At 43.7% G+C, this 25,387-nt stretch overlaps 1 protein-coding gene across 1 annotated transcript in view; it reads left to right on the top strand.

Moving 5' to 3' along the window:
- LOC147881738 (mitochondrial-processing peptidase subunit alpha-like) overlaps positions 1-25,387 on the top strand; it is a 46,646-nt gene that overhangs the window by 9,711 nt on the left and 11,548 nt on the right. The window contains exons 5-12 of the mRNA XM_087401422.1: positions 524-691; positions 891-971; positions 1,355-1,421; positions 1,550-1,647; positions 8,093-8,165; positions 9,517-9,587; positions 9,677-9,726; positions 18,063-18,175. Coding sequence (XP_087257548.1) covers positions 524-691; positions 891-971; positions 1,355-1,421; positions 1,550-1,647; positions 8,093-8,165; positions 9,517-9,587; positions 9,677-9,726; positions 18,063-18,175 — 721 coding nt within the window. The remainder of the gene's footprint in view (positions 1-523; positions 692-890; positions 972-1,354; positions 1,422-1,549; positions 1,648-8,092; positions 8,166-9,516; positions 9,588-9,676; positions 9,727-18,062; positions 18,176-25,387) is intronic.

Genomic DNA, 25,387 nt, shown 5'->3' with positions numbered 1-25,387 from the left:
GCCAATATAAAGGGGCGGGACATAATGTATACGCATGCGTAGTAATTCATGGGAGCATCATTTGGAGCAGACAGAAGAGATTTTTGAGCAGTCTCTGGAGAAGCACTTCAGTCTTGGAGGTCTTGAGATTTTGTTCATCATGGGAAGTCTATTTTGGTCTCCATTTGGGGCTCCTCTTTTCTCTTGTAACATGGCAGTTAGTCTTTTGCTTTGGCCCCGTGGGAAGGGGACTTCATGGACCTCATCAGCTACTATATTCTCTTGCACGTGTGTGTAGAATGTTCCACATTCTGACATTTTAAGCACCAGTACTATAAAGAAGCAACTAGGCTTTGAAGGCAGATAGTGAATGTTAAATCTTTTTAGTATGGATAATGTGAAACAATGCAAAGAAGCTTTGAAAGTGATATGTAAGGTGAAAGCTTTTTCCTCCCGTTCCAGCTGATAGATGCAATTGTTAAAGCATGCTTGCAACTATTGTATTGTAAGTTCTGTTCAACATACTCTTTTTTGAATTTAACAGGAAAATTACACTGCTCCACGCATGGTGCTGGCAGCTTCTGGAGTCAGCCATCAGGAGCTACTTTCAATAGCTGAACCTCTACTTTCTGATATGCCACAAGGACCCGTCCCTCCCACAATTGAGTCTAAGTATGTCGGTGGAGATTGGCGAGTATCAGCTGATTCACCAGTAAGTTTCTCTCATGACGGGGGTTTATACACGCTCTATAGTGTTTTGGGCAATTGAACCAGCTTGGTATCCATATATGCTCTTTGTATACATTTTTCTGTTGATGTAGTGGTTAAATTGGGGTTTTGCCTGTCCGCTTGAGAATTTGGATCTATCTTTACTTCCTCTTTACCTGCTTGTTTGTGCTGATAATGGACAGAAAACACATGTTGCCCTTGCTTTTGAAGTTCCCGGGGGTTGGCGCAATGAGAAAGATTCCATTGCTTTGACTGTTCTGCAGGTATACTATTTGCCACCTCTGATGTTGAAAGTTGAGACTTTTCATGAATCAAAACTTGCATTGTAAAAATTAGGGTGCACTATGGGAGGTTATTCTGCAAACTATTGTTCTTGGATTAGGGTCTGAAAGGCAGGTTGAACACTGCATTTTTTGTAGTACTAGCTGTATAATGGATTGGTTGTAGCACAAAGACGGTTTAATGTTAAGGTCAGGTGACAAGATACAGTTGTATATTCCTGTGTTCCCTTTTTTGGGAATTTGGGAAAGAACTTTGAAGTCCGTTGGATGTCGATGGTTGCTCTGTTTTCTATTGCAATATTGTGCTGGAACCAGCAGATGTGCTTATGCCAACAGTATATTGAAAACTTGTGTGTTTGTGCTAGACTCTGCTTGGAGGGGGTGGCTCGTTTTCAGCTGGAGGCCCTGGAAAGGGGATGTACTCTCGCTTATGTCAGTTTCCTGTGCACATCTTGTGACAGATGCTACTGTGACTAGCTGTTTGTTGTAACATAGGTTTATTGTTGAGGCACTTGCTATTTTGCCATGTGTTACTGAAAGCTTTTTGTTTCAAATTTCAGATACACGTGTCTTAAATCAGTATTCAGAAGTGCAGTCCTTCACTGCATTCAATAGCATCTACAATGACACAGGAATTTTTGGAATTCATGGAACCTCGGTGAGGGCAGTTCAATTTTCATGGCATGGTTTATTTTACTTTTTCAGTCATGTAATAATTGCTGAAAATATGCACTAACAAAATTATGGACCAACGGTTGGAGAAGAAGCTGCTAGGAGAAAAACTGTCATGAAACATTGTTTCGGAGCATTTTATAATAATATAAGCTAGTAGCTTTGCTTACTAGTTTTTTAAAACTAATTTTTTTCTCAATTTTGTTTAAAGTCACTTTTAAAACACCTTTCTTTTCTTTGTTCTTTGCTTGTTTTATAAAGTTTTTGGATATACTCTTCATCCATCCCTAAAGTTGCTACTGTTTCTCATTTTCATCCCTTTGAAGTTTAAGTCCAACCCCATACACACAAAAACATACCCCCCCCCCCCCCCCCCCCCCCTCCCCACGTGACCAGCAGGCCGGGCTGACAAGTGGAAGATGTGAAAGTAGTGTACGTGCGGAAGCATGTGAGAGAGGGAGAGAATTGGCACAGAATCAAGGCAATGGCAATTGTATATGAGAGGGGTACGTATTTATAGGCCCCTACCAGCCTGGTCGGCTTGCTATGAACAGGCTGATGGGCCGGCTGTAGAGTTGGTTTGACGCGACCAGCAGGTCGGGCTGACAAGTGGAAGATGTGAAAATAGTGTACGTGCGGAAGCATATGAGAGGGGGAGAGAATTGACACAGAATCAAGGCAATGGCAATTGTATATCTGCTGGAACACAACTTCAGCCAAGGGCGCATGTGAGGTGTGAAGGACCTAAGTGAACACTCGAGTGTGTGAGAGGGGGACCTATTTATAGGCCCTACAGCCTGGTTGGCTTGCTATGAACAGGCTGATGGGCTGGCTGTAGGGTTGGCTTGACGCGACAGGTCGGGCTGACCAAAACTCTACCAGGTAGGTCGGGTGACCCAACCTTGCCCCAGCTTTAGGCCAGGTTGGCCTGTGTCAACCAACCTCTGCCAAGCCTCCAACAAGCAAGTGATTCTGCACTAACTTGCCCTGACCCTGGCAAATATGCCTGGGGCCTGGCCAAGATGAAGAATGCGTGTCTAGACATCCTCTCTTTGGGCGGGCGCACCCACAAAGAAGCCCTCTCTCACTACACATGAGATGCCATAAACACCCTCTTTGTATCTCATGGTGTACAAATGATCTTAAGAAGCAAGCCAATGAAGATGTAATCATGGAACCTCCAGCACCGCGAATACTGGATTCACCTCTGAGAGGGCACCTGACAGCCCGGATGCTTGAAACATATTACCACCTCGAAGAGCAAAGGGATTTCCTCGGCTTTGATCCGCATCCGGGAACCTCGAACAATGAACTCCGGAACACACTGTGTCCATAGTCTCTACGATATCAAGCAATGAATTTCGAACATATCTGGTCTATTAGGAGCTGCAATCAGCCCTCTCTCCTGCCCACATGCCCTCTGTGGCTGTGACACATGGGGAAGACGTTCCTTACTCAGAAAGCTGGTGTAATCTGAAGTTCCTGGGCAGGAGCTGCCTTGGGAGTACCGGATAGGTTGGATGATGAATTTGACTTAGTGTCCTCGGCCTGAGGCTTACTTTTGTTCTTGGAACGACAGTTGTTTGCCAGATGCCCTCTCTTCCTGCACGCATAGCACCTCTATCTTCCTTTCTTCTGTACTGCTGCATATTGCCTCACTTCCATTAGAAGACTTCTTCAGCTTTGCCCTGAGATAAGAGAACTGATTCCTCCTATAAGAGAAGGGAGCAAAGGTCATTGAAGTCGACCTGGCTTGTTGTGGCCTAGCACCTAAGTGCTCGAGCAACCATCTCATACTCTGGTGGGAGCTTGGGGAGAATCAGGGCAGCCAACTGAAAGAGGTAAAGGGAGCACCAATTGCTGGGAGCTGGTCATGGATGACCTTCACCTGCATTAGGAATGGCTGCATAAGGCTACCTTTACCTTTAGGGAATTCTAGACTGCAGAGTTGGTCTTGTAGAGTGACAACCCTCATGGATGAATCCCTAGGATAGAGATTCTCCAGTTTGGACCACATCTCCGAAGCACTTGTCAAGGTTTGTATTGAGGGGGAGACCCCTTTCGAAACGGTCTGTACCATCGCAGAATGAATCATGCTCCTCCCAGTTCTATAATTCTTCTAGAATGGCATCCTCGGGGTCTGCATCCCAATGGATCGAGCTCCAAGACGCTCAAAGTTTCTCTTGAATCTGTGCACCATCTCGCAAAGGCCCTTGTGAATGAACCACAGCTTCAGCTTCAGGGGACATAATTAGTTTCGTTGAGCTTGTCCTCCTTCCTCATACATGGGGGTCGCATGGAACCACTCCAACCACACACACCTTTGAACAAACAGCTTTCAGGGCGGAGAATAAGAGAGGGGAAGGCTGGATGGGGGGTGGGAGAGAAGAAGAGGATCCCTTGTTGCTGCCGTCTTGAACAAACTTGCTGACCCCTTTGTTATCCTCACCTTGGACAAGCTGCCCCGAACTCTATCAGCTCCCATGCCTTGGGCAGGCTGTTCAAACAGCAGCCTGAACCTCCTGCCTCAGATCGCCTTGAACCAGGCCCTGCAATCAGTGATCAGCATGTTGATTTGCCTCCAGATGTATGCCACAGCCTGAACTGCATCAGCTCCATGCTATCCCTGTCTCTCGTTGACCTCGTGCTCTGATACCATGTGAAAGTAGTGCATGGGCAGAAAGAATAAATCGACATAGAATCAAGGCAATGGCAACTATAGATATGCTGGAATACAACCTCAGCCAAGGGGGTATATTCCAGGCACAAATTTACAAGGGGGTGGTTCAATTCTTCTCAACAGAACGCAGCCAACCTCGGACTTCAGTAAATGAACATCTTTGAATACAAACTCAGGAATCTCTCTCTGTCTATTCTCTCTCACACACAGACTAGGGCCCAAAACCATGAGGCTGACCCCCTCCCCCCCCTTTTATGGAAGGTCTTTATTCCTCAGAATGAAAGATTCACAGAGAGTTTTGAAATCTGCACCTCGCAGACTGCTTTTTCCAATGTGAAAATCAGAATACAATGGGGAATGGGATCCTCTCTCTTAAATTACATGCCAAATGGATTGGCAGCTGTGGAGGCTTCTAAGATCTGGGTCACATGCTGATGTATAACTCTCTTGGTAAGCAGCCTTAGTCCTTAAAAATCGGCTACATTAACCCCTCTTGGTACCTGCAACAAATTACTGAAGCACACCACCAAGGCACCCATTAACCGCTGTTAGCGTTTGCATGCAAGAATAAGCTCGAGACTAATCCTAGTCTTTGTGGGCGTCCCCACCAAGCAAACCAATGCGTACACAAACAATAATTCTCTGGTTGACTGGGGTCAACCTCTTTGACTGTAACCAAGGGCTTTTGACCGAGTGCAACCCTTTTGGCCTAAGCCAAATCCCTTGATTGGAGTCGAGCTTCTTGACCGGACTCTTCGACCATAATTAAAAAAAACCAAACACTCATAAACTATGGTCAAATTAAATGTCAACTCAACATTTGACTTGCAATATTTACAGCTTGGTGACATCCCCTCGGCTTCTATTGAATTGACCTCAACTAAAAAGCCTCTTTGTAAAAATCCAGAACTTGTGGATAGTCAGAGAAAATTTCTTCATCCATCCACTTGGCATTCAATGCTGAGTAATTCTTGAACTTGACAAGGTACCTGTAAAATACCTTACCTTGTGGCCCTTTGTGTACCGTATGGTACACAATCTGTTCTGGCTGAAGGATCTCCTTCAGTTCTTCCACTTCTGGTGGATCTTCCATTATAGTCTCTGTAGGCTCCGGCCCTTCATATTTCTTTAGAAGACTCATGTGAAAGGCATTGTGAATCTTCCAATGCTTTGGCAGTTCCAATTTGTATGCAGCCTCGTTAATCTCATCTGAAACCTTGAAAGGGTCGTAGTACTTGGGAGATAACTTGACATACACTTTCTCTTTGACCTTAAGCTTGTGGAGCCTGACTTTTCAAACTTCAAAAGTACCCAATCCTCTTTCTTGAGATCTAGTTGTCTCCTGTGCTTATCTACAGCTGTCTTGTGCTTCTCCTAAGATCTCTCAAGTACTGTCTGGACTTGGCTGAATCCTGTGTGTAGATCTCTAACATAGTGATCAGCTGAAAAAATCTCGTCTTTGGTCCAAGATTGGTGGCAAAATCACCTTTACAATCTAAAAGTGAGCTCAAACGGGGATTTCCCTTTGGAGGTATAAGCTGTGCTATTATATGCAAATTCCACAAGTGGAAGGTACTTTTCCCAATCTGATTTTTGGTTGAGCCACGTAGCTTTTCAAAAGATCTAACTCTATTGAATTTGCTACTTCACTTTGACCATCTGTCTGGGGATGGAAAGAAGAATAAAAATTCACATTTGTCCCTATATTATCAAATAAGGCTCTCCAGAATAGGCTGGTCATTCTGGGGTCTCAGTCACAGACAATGGGCTTTGGCATACCATGGGGTTTGAAAATCTGGGCCAGAAAAACTTTAGCCATATGATCTACTATGATTGTCTTCCGTGTTGGAATGAAATGAGCGTGCTAGTAAATCTATCAATAACAATGTCATTATTCCCAGTCTTTGATAGTGGCAAACCAAAAATCAAGTCCATTGCGATGCTTTCCCATGGTGCCTGAGGCACATGAAAGAAGCATCAGTAGGCTTGGTGCATTCTGTCGGTCATACTTGACCTTTTGCATTCTGTAACCGGCTGGTCTATATCTTTACGCATAGCTGCTGGAAATATTCTAGTATAATGAAGGTATATATGAAAGGACTTATGAACATTTAATAACCAAGCACATCCAATTCGAAAGGTCCAAACATTTTGAAATGTTTGGTTCAGATCCAAATACAATTTTTTTCAATACCAGGGCCTTTCTAGTGGTAAATGCTTGGTAGGCAAGATCATGGTTCCCTCTTAGTCTGAATCAAGCTGATTTAGAATTCAAAGATGAAATAGAAAAGTAAGTTGAAAGAAAAGGTCAAAACATCTAGAATTGATTGATTTGGTCAGGTCAAGACTCACATAAACTCATGGACTTTTGTTCTCCTTATCTAGAATTATGTCGTTTAGTCTTCATGTTGCGCCTTCAGACGACTATATATTGATCTTGGTCCTCCTATGATACATGTTTTGAATTGACGTGACTTTTCTATCTCCAGAAGATACTAGAAGTAAAGGAAAAGGCCTCGGGGGTGAGGATGGTGCTTTAAAACTTCCTTGACAAAATCAGCACAATATCCTTTATTCTAGGAAGTACAATTTGTTCTTTACTTATTGATGAGTACCTATTCTTTGGTTGATTGTTCAACCGAAAATACTTTCCCCTAATTATGTAAATAGCGATTTAGCTAGGAAATCTACTGTCTTAGTACAACACTTGTATGAGCTATTTTGAATCTGGTTTGCAATTGCTTGGGCTGAAATAGCACGTTCCGTTTTTTTTAAATGTGGATTTGTTCTCTTTTGAATGCTCTACCTATTTTTAACCATTTAGCAATGCACGTTTTGTGTTTCTCTAACCGTACTTCAATGATGAGTTCGGGCATGTTCCTGGATTCATCTAGATATATGCTTTTGCCGTATTAGCAGACATGCAAATTTTGCCTTGTGAAGTTTTAGTCCGTGTTACGGCCTGTTGGTATTGTGATAATTCTTTCTATCTTAAGTGGTGCGCTGCCCTACAAGCTAGATTTAGATGCTCGTCTGAGAGAGACTAAAATGAAATCTTTTGGTCTTCACAAGTAGATGTAGCTTGAATGAAGAGATATTGGACTACTTTTTGATTAGCCTTCTCCTTCAGTGCTGGCCGCCTTCGTCATGGCTGAGTCTCCCCTTCACCTCTGAAGTGATAGAAACTTAGTACGAAGACTTTGTATAAATGGATACTCAATATTTTTTGGTGTGTGGATTTGTATGTGTGAGAGCATGTGCTTATACTATGGTCTACATCCATCGTTGGACATCGATGACGTCAGTGGGGATGTCATAGTAGCTAGTCCCTGCTATGCGTGATGGAGTAAATGGTTTTCAACCTTATGAGTGACGAGATTGAAAGTGCACTATGTTGTGTTTTTAGAGGATGAGTTTGGGCATGTTCTTGGATTCATCTAGATATATACTTCAATGATAGCTATGTTGAAATTTTCAGTGTGGAAACTAACATTGGCCATTCTTCTTTTTTTGGATTCATTCTTCTGTTAGGTGAAAAATTGATTGGTGGAATTTGTATTTTTATTTTTGTTGGCATTTTCCATTGAAATTGTTGTGAATTATTTGATTGCAATCAGTTCATTAATCTGAGAGTTCTAGGTTTGTTCAAGGAGTTTTGCAATCTACATCAGTATGTCAGTTGTACTCTTCTAGTGCTCTAAGATGTTTGTTTTTTTTGACCAAAGGTTCCATTTCTGTTTTACAAACACAGGAGTCAAGGTTCGTTGCAAATTTGGTCGATGTTGCTTGCAATGAGTTTATATCAGTTGCTACGCCTGGGGAAGGTGAGATAATGCACATGACCATTCCTTATGTATGCATGTTTCATGGGATCAAATCTTGTGGTACTTTGAAGACCCTAGATTAGGTGGCTTTAAATGAGAAAAGAAGGAAAGACACCCTCACACCCCCCCGCCCCCCCCCTCAACAAAAAAGGAAGAAAGGGAAACAAAAACCACATCAACCACGCTTGCTCACTCCCTTTGCCATTATGTGCAGCTACCCCTTTCTAGCTGCGTGTGCCCTGCCCCCCTTGCTCAAGAAAACAAGAAAAGCCTTTAAGAAACAAGCCACTGCGAAATTCCTTTGTGTTGTTATCCAACAAATCACAAGAGCTATTCATCTATAGACGGTAGCTTATGCTAGGGCATGGGTGACAACCTAAGGATGGATTTGCTTAGGTAGCTTTTATATGCTAATTTTAGTTTTCCTTTGTGTTCACACTAAAGAGATGCTCTCTCCTTTTCATGCTGGACAGCGTGTATGGTGGTAGATGTAGGTGTTGACCTAGATTGAGTCTCATTTCATAGGATGCTTCAATTCTTGTATAGCTTAGAGACTGATGAGCTTGACTTTTTAAAGCTGGAGCTCAGCAATTTGCCTTGTGGCAAGTTGATCTTTCTCACATATTTTAAAGTCACCACTAGGATCTAACCCTTAACACAGATCAAAACATCAATAAGCAAAACAAGATACAATCCGCAGGTGACTCACCGCCCAGCCACCCTCGAGCACACGGGCTAGAGATTAGACTCCCACAAGCCTCTAGGAACTATCACCAAGGAATCCTTGGCACAACCTCTCGTGATCTGCCATGTAGAAGGCGAGAGCTTTGGCTCTCGATCCAGACCAAACCATCCAGCAGTTATACACACTGAATGAATCGACAATAGGTTGGCCACTTTTATACGGAAGAGATTCCCGCTTTATTAAGCCTCCTTGCTAAATATAGCCAATTGACCCTTTGCTATTGCCCATGTCCTGGTCCCATAATCTCAATGCTCCCTAACCCTACCTCATTAAGTTCACTAACTTGAGGATTACCATCCAAGTACGGAGCATTCTTCCCTATTTAAGCGCTTACTATTAAACGAAATTTGGAAAGTTCTTTTGCAAGCTAGCAATTAACTCCCAAGTTGAGTTTTGCTCAGACCTATCCTTCCACTTCACTTACAGACACATAAATGGCATGCACAACAGACACATAAATATGATTGGACATATTGTAGTCTTACAAAGGTCAAAATATTAAATGCAGTTGGAATTTTTTCAACATTTGCAAACTTTTAGCAAGTTGATCTTAAACCTTTGGCAATGATGTTTGTACTTACAAGCCATGTTTTACTTGTTTGGCAGTTACTGAGACAGAGCTGATAAGGGCAAAAAACTCAACGATATCATCTGTTGTGATGAATTTGGAATCTCGGGTTGGCTGCACTTTGAAGAACAATTTCTTTCAGAAAAAAGATCTCCTTCTAATGAGTTGTGTCTAAGTCGTTGCATCATTTTCTTGCAGGTCGTAGTAACTGAAGACATTGGAAGGCAAATCTTGACATATCGCAACAGGTGAATATTTTGTTTGATTCATAGTTGTAAGATTTTAGAGTAAGCTTGAATCACTTCTTAAACACATGGCATCTTATACTTGGGTACTGATGAGAACATGAGCGTAGCTTTGCCTTCTAAGTTATTATTATTATTAGTATTATTTCTCAGCTACTCTTAATTTTGTTTAAAGTCGCTTACAATCTCCATTCTTTCCTTTGTTCTTTCACTTGTTTTATAAAAATTGTAATTTGTAGGATTTGATATACTCTAGTTTTATGAATGTATAAGCTACTGTGATATCTCCGCCAGCAATGATGGGTGCAAACCATAGTATTCGCCGTCAATCTCAATGTTCTCCCCAAGGTTGCCGTCGTTCGACGTGTGAAACGTCTTGTAAGTCCCATACTGTTCCATACCGTCTTGTACGATCCTTTCGACACGTACGTTAAAACAACAAAATAAAAATTTAGGGTTGTTGGTGCCAAACTGATTTTGAGCCTCCCAAATGCCAAAGTTCCATATAAGCCCCCTCTCTCCCCTCACTATGATCTCACCCTAAGCATATACCTCTCGACTCTCGAGTCTCCTCTCTTCATCTCCATTAAGTGATAAGGCTCAAGTTATCTCTCCTTCCATGTCTCACCAAGCATCAAGCATCTCCATCTATCTCCCTGTCCGTGTCCATCTCCATCAAGCACCTATGTAACATGTTTGTGTTTCAACAAGTTTCAAAAGCTTGTACAAGTGCCTACTCTAAAACTCTAAATCTGTCTGTTTTTTTTTTTGGGTATTTAACTTACACTCAAGATGTTTTTAGTTCATTTAGTTCCGCACTAGTACCGAACGGTATACATTGGACTGGATTGTATGTGTCAATTATGGTCAAAGTTCACAAGAGCATATTCTGCCTTACGCTGGGCTGTTCATTGGAGCAGCATGAAAGTGTGTTTGTGGGGTACCATTACGAAGCCCACAGAAGCTCCAAGAGAGCAACGCAAGCTGTAGTGTTTTGAAGGTGCCATGAGGAGGTAGGAGAACAGTTCTGGGTGTCACAGGGGTCCACATCTAGTCAGCACCCTGCTGATGGAGGGTGGCACCTGTGCACATATTTTGTACATGATTGGTCCATCCTTGGACAAATATATATTGTTGTTTCTGCATCTCTGTCTTCAGCACAATTCATTTGCTGTCTACACATGTCTCTCTCTCTCTACACTAGTAAACACTAGGAAAGAAGTTGGATTTGATTTTGACACTGTGTGATTCTTGGGTACTATCTTGTTGTTGATCTTCCGCTCTGTGGGGAGTGTTGGCTTTAGCAAGCAACCTCCACTTCTCTTTTCTGACGGTTCCCTCATATGGGGAGCTCAAAACTGGGCAATGACTGAGCTCAATGCTTCACGCTTTGTTACCCTTCATTTAGCTTAGTTATTCACTTGTAAGGCTCCCAAATGAAAGAAACCATTAGCATGTAGTGTCGGTGAAAATGAGATGGATAAGCATATATGTATTATCACCTTAGCGGACATGCAAATTCTTTGAATTTTCGTCCAAGTGGTGATCAGCCGCTAAACTATATTGAATTATCTTATGTGGGTGCAAAAGCCCAACAGCTTAAATCCTCAATTATTTAATATTTTAATTCTTTTATTTTTGTTTAATCTTTTACTTTTATTTTTATAAGTGTCAGCTTTGCTTGCTAAGTATGTCTACCTCTTTGCTTTCTCACGGTTCCCTCATATGGGGAGCTCAAAACTGGGCAATGACTGAGCTCAATGCTTCACGCTTTGTTACCCTTCATTTAGCTTAGTTATTCACTTGTAAGGCTCCCAAATGAAAGAAACCATTAGCATGTAGTGTCGGTGAAAATGAGATGGATAAGCATATATGGATTATCACCTTAGCGGACATGCAAATTCTTTGAATTTTCGTCCAAGTGGTGATCAGCCGCTAAACTATATTGAATTATCTTATGTGGGTGCAAAAGCCCAACAGCTTAAATCCTCAATTATTTAATATTTTAATTCATTTTGTTTAATCTTTTACTTTTATTTTTATAAGTGTCAGCTTTGCTTGCTAAGTATGTCTACCTCTTGTTTTTCAAAAAAAATTCGTTACCTCATTTTTCTTCTCTTTCGTTTTCTGTTGTATTTTCTTTGTAGATTTTTGGACTTTAGAACAACAAAAAATCTAATTTTGTATGATTGGATAAATTCTTGATGAGATGGGCTGCATATTCAGGACAGCATGTGCCTGTCCAAGTTATCTTCATGCATCCAAAAGGATGCAAAGGTGGCATATAGCCATCTGAGGAGATGACATGGTACCTTGACCACAAGTACTACAACACCTTGAGATGTGGACATGGCTTGCAAGACACATGGCATCTGTACGGACAATACTGTTGGAAAGGTCACCTCCCCATTTGTAAGCCCCCAAATGAGGAGAGCATGGGGGAGGGAGACCTAGGGCAAGGTATGCCTAGAGAAAGGGGACAGCCACTGTACAGATCAGTACGGGCTTCTGCAGGGCAGTGTACGGAAGGTGTGCAGGGTGCGCCAGGGTCCAGACAAGGGCTGAGCAGATGTGGATCAGTAGCAGCGTGGAGTCGCACTGTTGCAGCAGGTATTGGGCAGGTCTATGGCCTGCAAACAGGGCTGGCAGGTGGCGGGGTAAGCACTACAAAGGGGCTGGGGCTGCTACAGACCAGCCAGTCGGCCCAATTAGGGCTGGCTGGTCGGTTGGTTTTGGAGGGCCTTGTGCCCTATATAAGGAGGGCCTTTGTGCCCTCATTTTCTGGAGCAGCCAACCACCAGCAGATTGAAGCAGCAGGAAGACCTTCCTTGGGCCTACATCCAAGAGGTGAAGGAGGCACATAGAAGCTGCAGAAAAAGCTGAGAAAGGGCTGCCTACCTAGGCTGATCTACAGGCAGTAAGGTAGAGAGAACCATTCTGGACAGAAAGTCTACAGACGCTCGAGGTGGAGCACGCGGGCTCGAGTCTAGAGATAGCCAGCAGATAGGAGAAGTACCTTGTGGTAAGATCAGAGGACCACACCATTGGTGGGACTCTGGATCTATCTCTTTTGTATTGTGTCCATAGCTTTGGACGGAAATATATTATTTTGGTGGTTTCTCTATCTGGTTGGTTCATTGTCTATTGATGAGTCTGCACATCTATTCTATGCACATAAGTTGAAGAAGTTTGTGATTCCACATTCCACACCACAGTGTGTGAGCTCCTGGGCATTACTATCAGTCTTCCGCTGTGTGTACCCTCAATTGGGTCATTTCTAGGAGGCTCACAGGTGTGGGATCCTAAAGGCAAGGACCTTGCTGAAGGGCGACCCTGATTCAGAAGCTTTTGGGAATCGACTTTCACGACTGAAGGATTGTGCCCTTGCGAGAAGGAGGGTGACTCATGTTCAGTCAGGTGCATTTAGAGTTCTGGTCTACTGAAATTGAGTTTGGTTGACTTTGTTGTGTGGTATAAACAACAGAGATGTTGATCTCAACAGCCTCTTCAGCCCCTGCTCTCCCTTCCTCCTCCCCTAGTTTTCTCTCATTCACTATCCCCAACTTTGGAGAGTCTGGGAAACTGGACGGGACCAACTACCCGATTTGGAAAGTGAAGATCCGAAGTCATTTAGTGGCTTGGAAGTTGTGGACGCTGACCACGGGAGTGGAGGCGAAGCCAGAGAACATGGTGGACAGTCAAGGGGAGATAGTCATGGCAGTAGATAGAGAGGAGCTCAAAGCTTGGGAAGAGAGTGATGCCCATGCCTTGGCATTAATCATAGGGACTACGGCGGACTCTGTGCTTCCACATATCCAGATGGCCGAGACGTCAGTAGAGGCGTGGGCCACTCTGAAGGATCTGTACGAGACGGACAACACCTCCCGGATTTTACTTCTTCAGCATCAACTCTACAATCTTGATATGGAAGAAGGAGATAGCCACTTGACGAAGGTCAAGGTGGTGAGGGATCAGCTGGTAGCAGTTGGTCAGAAGACAGACTCATGTCATTTGGCCTTGATGGTACTGAGGAGACTACCTCGGAGTTTCAAGACCTTTGTTACGAGTGTGACAACAGGACGAAGGACCAAACCTCTGACGTTTGAGGACTTGGGTCCATTACTGCTACAAGAGGAAGCTCGGGAGAAGCTCTACAACGAGGACAAAGACGATAAGGCGATGCTGGCAAAGGATTACGTTGGCAAAGGAAAGGGCAAGCCTAACGGTGGCAAGTCCAAGAAAAACAACTCTGACAACGAGGAGACTTCGAAGAGTAACCAGAAGAAGAAGTGCTTCTATTGTGATATGCCAGGACATTTTGCAAAGGACTGCAGAAAGAAAAAGGCGGATCAGAAAAACAAAAAGGAGTCCGACTCAGATTTAGAAGGAGAGGCCAAAGCAAATGTAGTGATCAAATAATTGTTCTTGGTGACATCACCGAGTGTTACCGAGGTCAGATATGTTGACCAAGAAATCACAATGAGGATGTTTGACATAGAGATGTGGGTCGACGAGGAGTCAGATGCCTTTGTGTAGGTGAAGGACAGCATGGAGCGCTTGGTAGCTTCTAGGTGCATGGCTGTTGACACTAACACGAGGGTGGATTCCATGGAGGGCCTTGGGGTCTCATGGTCAGATGGATGCTGTACTTAAGAAGGGGACACTACAAGATTACACAAGCTCTTGGTGAGTGCCTCGATGAGGTACAGGGTTTGCTTTCAGAGCAAACACACAGGCAGTACAACAGTCCAGTATGTACTTGATATTTTGCATTTGAGCCTTTATAGCATGTTGTGGAGAGACTCTGCTCTTCATTTTTCTCAGGAGATACGAGATTGGAAGGAATTGGCTTCTTTGAAGGCAGAAGGGGAAGTATTGGTGCTTCTTCAAATCTCGGACGCAGATTGCTAGAAGGTGATGGACAAAGAGTACTGAAGCCAGAAGAGTACCTGCTTGAGAACTCAGCGAGAGTTCATGGTCCAGGTTATCTGGAAATATTCATTGGTTGCAGACCTTGCCAAAGGAAGGGCGGGTTGAAACAGGCCCTCAAAGCATGATGCCTGGAAGACTCTAGGTTGTTCACTCATTATGAGGGGGACAATTGGAAGATCGTGACGGCTGGATTGCTCAAGTTCAAAGGCGGGAACGTGACTGAAGGAGGTGGTGCCAGGAGGTACTACCAAAGATGGACCTGAGTACCAGGATGGTGTGCAGAAGCGGAACTAGACTTGGTGGAGCAGGAGCGACTGGATGAAAGAAAAGCCAGGAAAATATTTTGACACCGAAATGTTCCAGAGGACTACGACTAGGGAGTTATTGGAGCATCGTCATCGACGTGTTGGCATTGGGCCGAGATGTGTTGGTGAGAGGGAGTGTTGGAAAGGTCACCTTCCTATCTGTAAGCCCCCAAATGAGGAGAGCATGGGGGAGGGAGACCTAGGGCAAGGTATGCCTGGAGAAAGGGGACAGCCACTGTACGGATCAGTACGGGCTGCTGCAGGGCAGTGTATGGAAGGTGTGCAGGGTGCGCCAGGGTCCGGACAAGGGCTGAGCAGAGGCGGATCAGTAGCAGCATGGAGTCACACTGTTGCAGCAGGTATTGGGCAGGTCTATGGCCTGCAAACAGGGCTGGCAGGTGGTGGGGTAAGCACTCCAAAGGGGCTGGGCCGTTCATGGAACAAAGGGCTGGCAAAGGGCCCTAAATAGGGCTGGATAGGCAGCCAACCAGCCAACCAGCTGGTTGGTTGGTTAGGGCTGCTACAGACCAGCCAGTCGGTCCAATTAGGGCTGGCTGGTCAGTTGGTTCTGGAGGGCCTTTGTGCCCTCATAACTGATCAGCAGATTGAAGCAGCAGGAGGACCTTCCTTGGGCCTACATCCAGGAGGTGAAGGAGGCACATAGAAGCTGCAGAAAAAGCTGAGAAAGGGCTGCCTACCTAGGCTGATCTACAGGCAGTAAGGTAGAGAGAACCATTCTGGACAGAAAGTCTACAGACGCTCGAGGTGGAACAGGTGGGCTCGAGTCTAGAGATAGCCAGCAGATAGGAGAAGTACCTTGTGGTAAGATTAGAGGACCACACCATTCGTGGGACTCTGGATCTATCTCTTTTGTATTGTGTCCATAGCTTTGGACGGAAATATATTATTTTGGTGGTTTCTCTATCTGGTTGGTTCATTGTCTATTGATGAGTCTGCACATCTATTCTATGTACATAAGTTGAAGAAGTTTGTGATTCCACACCCCACACCACAGTATGTGAGCTCCTGGGCATTACTATCAGTCTTCCGCTGTGTGTACCCTCTGTTGGGTCATTTCTAACAAATACGTCGTTTATGTGGTCCTACCTAGACAAGCTAGAGAGCAAGCTCCTGGTACAGTTGCGATGACACATTGTTGGCAGCTTTTGGATGGAGTAGGGCATCTGTACAGCAGGGTAAAGGGTTTGTAACAGCTTGTCTGCATGAGCATATGGAGCAGGACAATGCAATGCGGGGAGTGCACAAACAGCTCGGGAAACAGGCGCCGACATCTGCAAGAGACTAGGGCAGAGCCAGTTGGAAACCAGGGCAGGTTTGGTCGGGCCAGATTTGCTGGATCTTGTCGGTTATTTTACAAAGAAATGGGTTTATGTATGATGAGAGGGAGGAAGCTTCCTATACTTTTGGGATGACACCACCGTCCACATTCTGAATAGGACAAAGAGCAAAGTGGTGGAGGGCAAGCTCCTTATGAGGCGTATTTTGGTAAGAAGCCTGTGATCTCACATAAGAATTTTTGGTTCTGACGCATATGTGCATGTCAAAACAAAGATAACATGACAAAGTTAGATCCCAGGAGCAAGAAATGCGTCTTCATAGGGTATGGTGAAGAGTGCAAGGTGTGTCGACTTTACGACCCAAGATACGAAGAAGGTGGTGGTGAGTAGGGACGTGGTGTTCTAGGAGATGGAGTCCCAGCCACAAAGAGACCGAGGTAGCTTCGCCGACAAGAAGTACCTTGGTGTAAGAAAGGAAGTTATTGAATTGGTTCTTGAAGACACTAGAAGGCTTAGATTGAAATGCAGAAACTACGGTTAGTAAGAAGGCATGTCCAAAAAAGGTGGTGGCGGCATATCTATTATATTTTGTCCCCTTATAATTTTCAACATTTTAAACTTCTCAACCCTCATCGAGGCTCAAGGCATTCATGGCATTCTTCTTACGATGTTAGAGACCTAGTGTAGATTGTACGCCCCTTCATGTGGCTCTTTCTTGGAATACCTTGCTCATGTTTGCATATAAGATGTGGAGTGATCGTCCCCCATAGCCATCAGAAATGCCTGTTGCATGCAATAGATGAACGTACTTCCTAGTCTCAAAGACCATCATCCCTATTTGTCTCTCATGTACAGCGTCCCATATTTGTGAACATTCAATTTCCCGGTTTTATGTTGCTCGCACAATTTCATGTATTCGATTCATAACATTTGTTTGATTCTTCCAAGACCCACTTATTGAGGTGAAACGGTGCAAACACGAAGAACGCAGCATACAAGGTTCACCTTGTGGAGTTTTTGTCCATGTTGCAGCTTGCTGATATTCTATCTTAGGTGGTGCGTTGCCCTATCAGCTAGATAGCCTATCAGCTAGATAGTTGAAGAATTGTTTTGCTTGAAGCTCGTTTGGGAGAGACTAAAATGAAATCATAGACTTCACAAGATAGCTTGAATGAAGAGAATGTGGACTACTTTTTGATTAACCTTCTCCTTAAGTGCTAGCCTTTTTCACGGATGAGTCCGCCCTTCACCTCCGGAGTGCTGACAGAAACTCAGTACGAAGACCTTTGTATAAATGGATGCTCAAGTATGTGTGGGTGTGTGGATTTGTATGTGTGAGAGCATATGTTTATACTATGGTCTACACCCACTGTTGGGCGCTGATGATATCAGTAGGGATGTTATAGTAGCTAGTCCATGCCTTGCATGATGGAATTATGGTTTTCAACCTCATGAGTGACTATCGTGAGATTGAAACCGCACTAGGTGTCCTATTTTTAGAGGATGAGTTAGGGCATGTTCTTGGATTCATTTATATACACAAGGCTGTTGAAAATGTGGGTATTGCTGCTCATTAAATGTGAGATGGTGGGTTGTAGGTGTTATTCACTTTCTACTTCACCTACTAGGCACATCTTACATATTTGTCTTCTCATGGGAGCTTTGGTTTTTCCCACATGCTGATTTCCACTTCTAGATCATGTGAGCTGGTTCTCATTCTACATATTATGTCTCTTGAAGAGAGAGAGAGAGAGAGAGAGAGAGAGAGAGAGGTGCTGATCTGTAAAGCTCCCGTCATTTGCAGGAAACCTGTCCAAGAGTTTATTGATGAAGTGAATAAGTTGACCTTGAAAGACATACAAGAGATTGCTGGAAAGATCCTCGATACACCGTTGACAATGGCCTCATGGGGTGATGGTATGGTCTATACTTTCATATAGTATTATAAAACAGGAGGCACAGCTTGCATAAATGAATGCTTTGCATGTGTGCATACAGGCTTGTTTATGTGTAAGCATGCAGGTGTACGCGTGTATTCATACATGGATTTGTGTTTGTATGTCACATGGGTGATACATTATTTTGTTTTTTTTAGTCGATGAAAGGATCAGGGGCATTCATAGGAACTTCGGCCACAGAATAGCATGATTTGGAATCTACTCTAAACTATGAATCAGTTTGAATCTCTTTGAAGAAGTATTGACTTATCCAAGTGCTTATATATATATATATAGAGAGAGAGAGAGAGAGAGAGAGAGTCGTATTAATGTCCCCGGGAGGTCTCATGGGCATATGAGACAAAATGCAAAATGTCAAAAAGACTTATAGCATCTGGATAAGCCAGAGAGTCGGGGAGTGCACATGGCATCTCAGCTTGAGGTTATTATTATCCACATCTAAATTCTAGTCCTTGTTACATTAAGAGAGAGTGAGAGGGCAGGAAGCAAGAGAGCTGAACGTAGTACTTGCAATAGAAGAAGTGACTAATACAAGAAGTGGGATGGGTTTTGTCTAAGTGACAAAACCTTATCCTTCACTAAACTAACTGTGGTTACGAGGAAAAATCTCTAAAAGAGGGAAAAGTGCCCCGAACCTACTTATTACATTACATTGGTCACTGCTGAATTATAATAATAATTCTAACACCCCCCTGCAATGCCAATGTCATGTACAAGGAAATGATCAATCCTAACACCAAAAGGATGTAATTTCAGGGCACTATGAAATGCCTCAAACTTTTCACGTGGAAGTGCTTTGGTGAAGATGTCTGCAACATTGTCATGTGTTGACACATAGATCATACTGATCTCTCTTGCATGCAACTATAGTGATAGTGAACCTCAATGTGCTTGGTGCGAGCATGAAACACATGATTCTTTGCCACTGCTATAGCACTGTGACTATTAGTGAGAATCGGAGAAGGACCCTCCAATGAAAGATGAAGATCAGCAAATAAATGACACAGCCAAACACATTCAACTGTCGTTGTGAAAGCTGCCGTGTACTCAGCCTCACATGAGGAGGTAGCCACTGTAGACTGTTTCTTGCTCAACCAAGAAATGCAAGCATGTCCTAGAAAGAAACAATTCCCACTGGTGGACTGCCTAGTATCATAGTCTCCAGCCCAATCTGAGTCATTGTAAGCATGCATCTGCAAGTCACCCCCCCGGGAAACATCAAGCCAAAAGACTTTGTACCTTGCAAGTAACGGAAGATGCGTTTTACAACCTGCCAATGCATAATCTTTGGGCTGTGCATATACCTGCTCACCTGAGAAAGTGAAAACTGAATATTAGGTCGTGTATTGCAGAGATAAATGAGGCATCCAACAGCCTGACTATAGAGTGTGACATCAATTGATTCACCCGCATCATGCATTGTAAGTTTCAGCCCTGGCTCCATGGGAGTGGACATAGGCTTGCAATCATGCATGTTGAATTTGTCCAAGAGCTTTTGAACATACTTGGACTGAGACATAACAATGCCATGTTTCTCTTGAATAAACTGGATCCCCAAAAAGAAATGTAACAAGCCCAAGTCTGACATATCAAATGTAGCTTTCAATTGGGCCTTGAAATCTACAATTACTTCCTCATTTGATCCGTTGAGCAGCATGTCATCTACATAAAGAACGATGACCAGAATATCCCCCCCATCCTTCTTGATGTAGAGGGTGCTCTTAGTTGGACTATTGTGCAGCCCCTTGCTGGTCAGAAAGGCATCAATTTTGGCATACCATGCACGTGGGGCTTGTTTGAGCCCATACAAGGCTTTATTTAGCTTACATACCTGAAGTGCATTTCCTGAAATTTCAAAGGTCGGGGGTTGTTTGACATAAACCTCTTCCAACAAGTCTCCATTGAGGAAAGCTGTTTTAATGTCCAACTGATTAACATTCCATTCAAAATTTGCAGCCATGGCTATAACTGACCCGATGGTTGTCATCCTGGATGTAGGAACAAAAGTCTCCTCATAGTCTATGCCCTTTTTTTGAGCATATCCTTTTGCAACCAGCCTTGCCTTGTACCCATCTGGCTTTCTTTTGACTTTGAAAACCCACCGTGTACCTATGGCATTCTTACCTGGTGGCAAATCCACAACATCCCAAGTCTGATTTTTATGAATGGACTGCAACTCATCGTGCATGTCATTCATCCAATGCACGTTATCTTTTGCTTCTTCAAATGTCTCAGGCTCCTCCTCATCAAGAAGAGTACCTGCATAAGCTGATTTAGCTGAATGAGCTCCCTCCATGTGCCTTACTGCACTACGAGTTCTGCCAGGCAATGGAGCTTCAAGCCTACTCTCCCTGAGAGTTTGAAGCAACCAATGCGGATTGTTTTGGCTGCGTGTCTCTCTTGAATTTCTTGCCTGACAATTTCATCCACACCCTGAGGTTGTACCAATTCAGCTGGGGGCTGAATCTGTACTTGTGGAGCTGGCGGAGGTTGCTGTAAATTCTGATTTTCAGCAGGGGAACCAAATGCTATAGGAAGCATCCCCCTCAAACACCATCTGAAGAGGCCAGAATCTGAAATTCAGCATTTGTATGTGCAGAATTTTCAGAGAATATGACATCTCTACTAACAAAAATCTTGCGTGTAGCAGGATTGTAGAGACGATAGCCTTTGCTTTGTGAACTATATCCCACAAAAATGCATTTTAGTGCCTTATTTGACAACTTGTGTCTGAACTCCACAGGCACGTGGGCATATGCAACACAACCAAAAACTCTGAAGTGGTCCACTGAAGGCTTTCTCCCATGCCATGCCTCATAGGGAGTGATTGTCTTCAAAGTCTTTGTAGGAGCCTGATTTAAAATATAGTTCGCACACATGAGGCCTTCCAGCCAAACCTGTGAGGCAACTTCTTACTTGTGAGCATGCATCTATCCATTTCCATGGCGGTGTGATTCTTCCGCTTAGCTTTGCCATTATGTTGAGGTGTAAGCCTCACTGTAAGCTGATGCATAATGCCTTTTGCTTTCAGAAATGTCTCAAATTCATGAGACATGTACTTCCCCCCTCGATCTGTGCAAAGTGTCTGCACCTTGAGTCTTGTCTCATTTTCAACCATAGCCACAAAGTGTTTGAAATGCATAAACACTTCTGATTTTGCCTTGAGACCATAAACCCAAGTGTAGTTGGTAAAGTCATCTATGAATGTAACAAAATAGAGATAACCCCTAAAAGCAGGTGTCCTCATGGGACCGTAGACATCATTGTGAATAAGCTGCAATTTTCTTGTAGCTTTCACTGCACCATCCTTCTTGAAGGGAAGCCTATGCATTTTGCCAAGAATGCAACCTTCTCATGCATGAGGAGGAGGCGACTCCAATGGAGGTAATGCATCAACCATATTGTGCCTCTGAAGTATCATTAAGCTGCCATAGCTCATTTGCCCATACCTGGCATGCCATAACTCCGCATTGTGCATCGCAGCAAAATAGAGATAACCCCCAAAAGCAGGTGTCCTCATGGGACCGCAGGCATCACTGTGAATAAGCTGCAATTTTCTTGTAGCTTTCACTGCACCATCCTTCTTGAAGGGAAGCCTATGCATTTTGCCAAGAATGCAACCTTCACATGCATGAGGAGGAGGCGACTCCAATGGAGGTAAAGCATCAACCATATCATGCCTCTGAAGTGTCATTAAGCTGCCTCTGAAGTATCATTAAGCTGCCATAGCTCATTTGCCCATCCCTGGCATGGCATAACTCCGCATTGTGCATCGCAGCAAAATAGAGATAACCTCCAAAAGCAGGTGTCCTCATGGGACCGCAGGCATCACTGTGAATAAGCTGCAATTTTCTTGTAGCTTTCACTGCACCATCCTTCTTGAAGGGAAGCCTATGCATTTTGCCAAGAATGCAACCTTCACATGCATGAGGAGGAGGTGACTCCAATGGAGGTAATGCATCAACCATATCATGCCTCTGAAGTGTCATTAAGCTGCCATAGCTTATGTGCCCATACCTGGCATGCCATAACTCTGCATTGTGCATCGCAGCAGTGGGAGTGCTAACTGATAATGCAAGATGGAATCTTTTTTCATATAAATCAAGCTGAAAAAGACTTGGATACAAAGTGCCAGACAACCTCAAAGCATATTCATTTTCTTTGTCTGTGACTGCACACTTGTCATCATAAAAAACAACCTGAAATCCTCCTCTATTGAGTGAGGACACTAAAAGCAAATTCTTCTTTATACTTGGCACATAGAGTACATCTGAAATTTTGAAATCTGTGCCTTTAGTGGATGTGAGAATAATGTCTCCCACTCCACACAGTGAATGAGAAGAATTATTTGCACAAGTTACCTTCTTCTTGGTGGGTGAAGAATGCAAGTTACAAACAGGTTTTTCTTGGAAGTGATGGGCTTTGAAGCACCACTATCAAAATACCAAGTATGTAGTGTCTCATCAACACTAAAAGAGCATTCATCCTTTGAAGGATCGTAACTGCAAGTCAAAAAAGCATATGGGTCATCATCATTAGTGGCTGTAGTATTTGAACTACCCACTAAAAAATCTGACGTGCATGTCAAAAAGGCATAGTGCTCTTCAACCAAGTTGGCTGCAACATCTCCTCCATCATGGCAATGTGGACCTGATGCATCTGATATAGCCATACCGGAATCCCTTTTCTTTTCTTTGGCTATGCGCTTCTTGCACTCTCCAATATAATGACCTGGCTTCTTGCAATAATGACAGATGCCCTTCTTTTTCTGCTTGTTTGTATCACCCCGTGCCTGATAAGAAGGCTGTCCAGAATCAGCTTTATGCTGATGTGTGGGCTGATTGGCATGTGGCTTATGCTGCCCTTTACCCTTGGGCTTGAACTTGGAGAGCATAGCATGCTCGCCAGCCGGGGTTGCCATATTTCTGCGTGTTTGTTCTTCTTGCAAGAGAAGTCCTACCAACTCGTGAAAGGAGAGAGGATTGCTGCCCCCCCTCAATGACAAATTCAGCGAGGTGTGGAAGCCGAGACAGGACTCAGGAAGAGAGTTCAGAGTCGTGGAGATCATCTCTGAATCTGGAATGACTTCATCAATGTTCAACAATTGTTTCCTGAGATCCTGAAGCTTCGTGAGGTGAGAATTCATTGAATCTCCCTCCTCCATATGTGTATGGGAAAGTTCTCGCTTCAGAAAGGAAACTCTGGCATCTTTTCTTGGTGCAAACATACTCTCCAGTATCACCCAAGTTGCCATAGATGTCTTGCATGACTGAATATGAGGTATAATGAACCTCTTGACAGAAAGAGAAATTACTGAAAGAGCTTATGCATCTCTAGAGTCCCATCTTTTCTGCTCTGCTGTGGGAGCTCCTGGAGCGGCTGCTCCAATTACCTGTGCTGTATTTGTACCTCTACCCCTGCCTCCAGCTATAGGAGTGATAGGTATAGGCATTGTATTTGTTCTTTCTTCATCTCCATTGACATAATCCCAAAGATTTCTGCCAACTAAGATATTGCGAACCATGAAACTCCACAAGGAGTAGTTGGTGCCATCCAACTTATCCTCGAGTGTGAGAACCCCGAACACCTCATTTGAGTTGTTATGTGCCACTTTTGCCAGATAAACTCAGAAATACAGCAAACTGAACAAGTAAAATCCCTTCTTGGGATGTAAGATGCACAAGTAAAATCTACAAAGAAAAATATGCCCATAGTCTCAAATACTGTCATAGCCTGTCAAAGGCTCAAAATGCACCACAATGCTCTGCTCAATGCCCAAAAATCTGCAAATAGAATCTGCAAAAGGTGGCAAAAGTCTGCAATTTGACTCGTATTGAGTCCAAAACTGTTTGCAAACTTCCAAAATGCTCTTTTACCTGCAAAATTGCAACTTAAATGCAAAAGCCCCAATTTCTTGTGGAAAATTGCATACAAAAGAGGGCAAATGGTCTAAAAGCCCCAAATAATGCACAAATTGAACTCTGCCTGCAAAAGCCCCAAATGTTCCACAAATTGAACTCTGCCTGCAAAAGCCCCAAATTTCACTGCAAAATTGCAGTGTAATTGCGAAAGCCCCAATTTCTTGCCAGAAATTGCATCCAAAACAATGGCTTACTGCTCAAATGCACTTGTGTGCATATGCAAACAAAAGAGCCCCAAAATGTACTTATAGTACGGAGCTGCAACCTCAAAGAAGAACCTTGAAGTCGAGAACAAAAGTATACAGACAACTGCACGAAAAGCTGTACGGTCAACAATGTACGGATGCTAGTGTACGGACGATTGTGTACGGACGAAATGTATGGATGTACGTATTCTTGTGTACGGACGTAATGTACGGATGTATGGATTCCTCTGTACGGACGCATGGTCCTCCTTTTCTGTACGGGCAATCGACGCAGATCTGTACGGAACTAGTACGGCGCAAGTTCGGCGGATGTACGGACTAGCTGCGAATGTACGATTGTACGGAACAGTCCGTACGACTTGTACGGATAGCAGCGCAAAGAGCAGCGTACGGACCACGAGATGTAGTACGGAAGTCCGCATGTTGTACGGTGATTGTATGTTGCAGGATAGTACGGTTGTACGGACAGGATTTGCGAGTAGGAGAGCTTGCGGGCAAGGAGCAGGGAGTAGGGTAGGGAACTAGGAGCAGGGTCTTACTGCTCTGATACCAAATGTTACATAAAGAGAGAGTGAGAGAGCAGGAAGCAAGAGAGCTGAACGTAGTACTTGCAATAGAAGAAGTGACTAATACAAGAAGTGGGATGGGTTTTTCACTAACCGTAGTTAGTGAACTAACTGTGGTTAGGGGGAAAAACCTCTAAAAGAGGGAAAAGTGCCCCTAACCTACTTATTACATTACATTGGTCACTGCTGAATTATAATAATAATTCTAACAGTCCTATCATGAGAGAGAGAGAGAGAGAGAGAAAGAGAGAGATGCAGAGAGCACTTAGCCAGAAAGAAAGAGCACTTACTCTCTCTCTCTCTGTGTGCATCTCTCTACATCTCTCTCTCTCTCTCTCTCTCTCTCTCTCTCTCTCGTGCACTCGCGTTTGGCCAGTGCTTCTTTTGGCAAGTAATTCTGGTTTTTGGTTTTCACCCAGTCAGGCAGGGTTGTGATGTTATTGGGCTCTGTGGACTCTATGGAAAGCCCACAACCATT

Source organism: Dipteris shenzhenensis, chromosome 30, assembly GCF_047967505.1.
Source record: "Dipteris shenzhenensis isolate YYH24624 ecotype China chromosome 30, Dip_SZ_1.0, whole genome shotgun sequence".
Classification (NCBI taxonomy): Eukaryota; Viridiplantae; Streptophyta; class Polypodiopsida; order Gleicheniales; family Dipteridaceae; genus Dipteris; species Dipteris shenzhenensis.
Note: the sequence above shows the minus strand (reverse complement) of the source record. Positions and strands in the feature narration are given on the sequence as shown.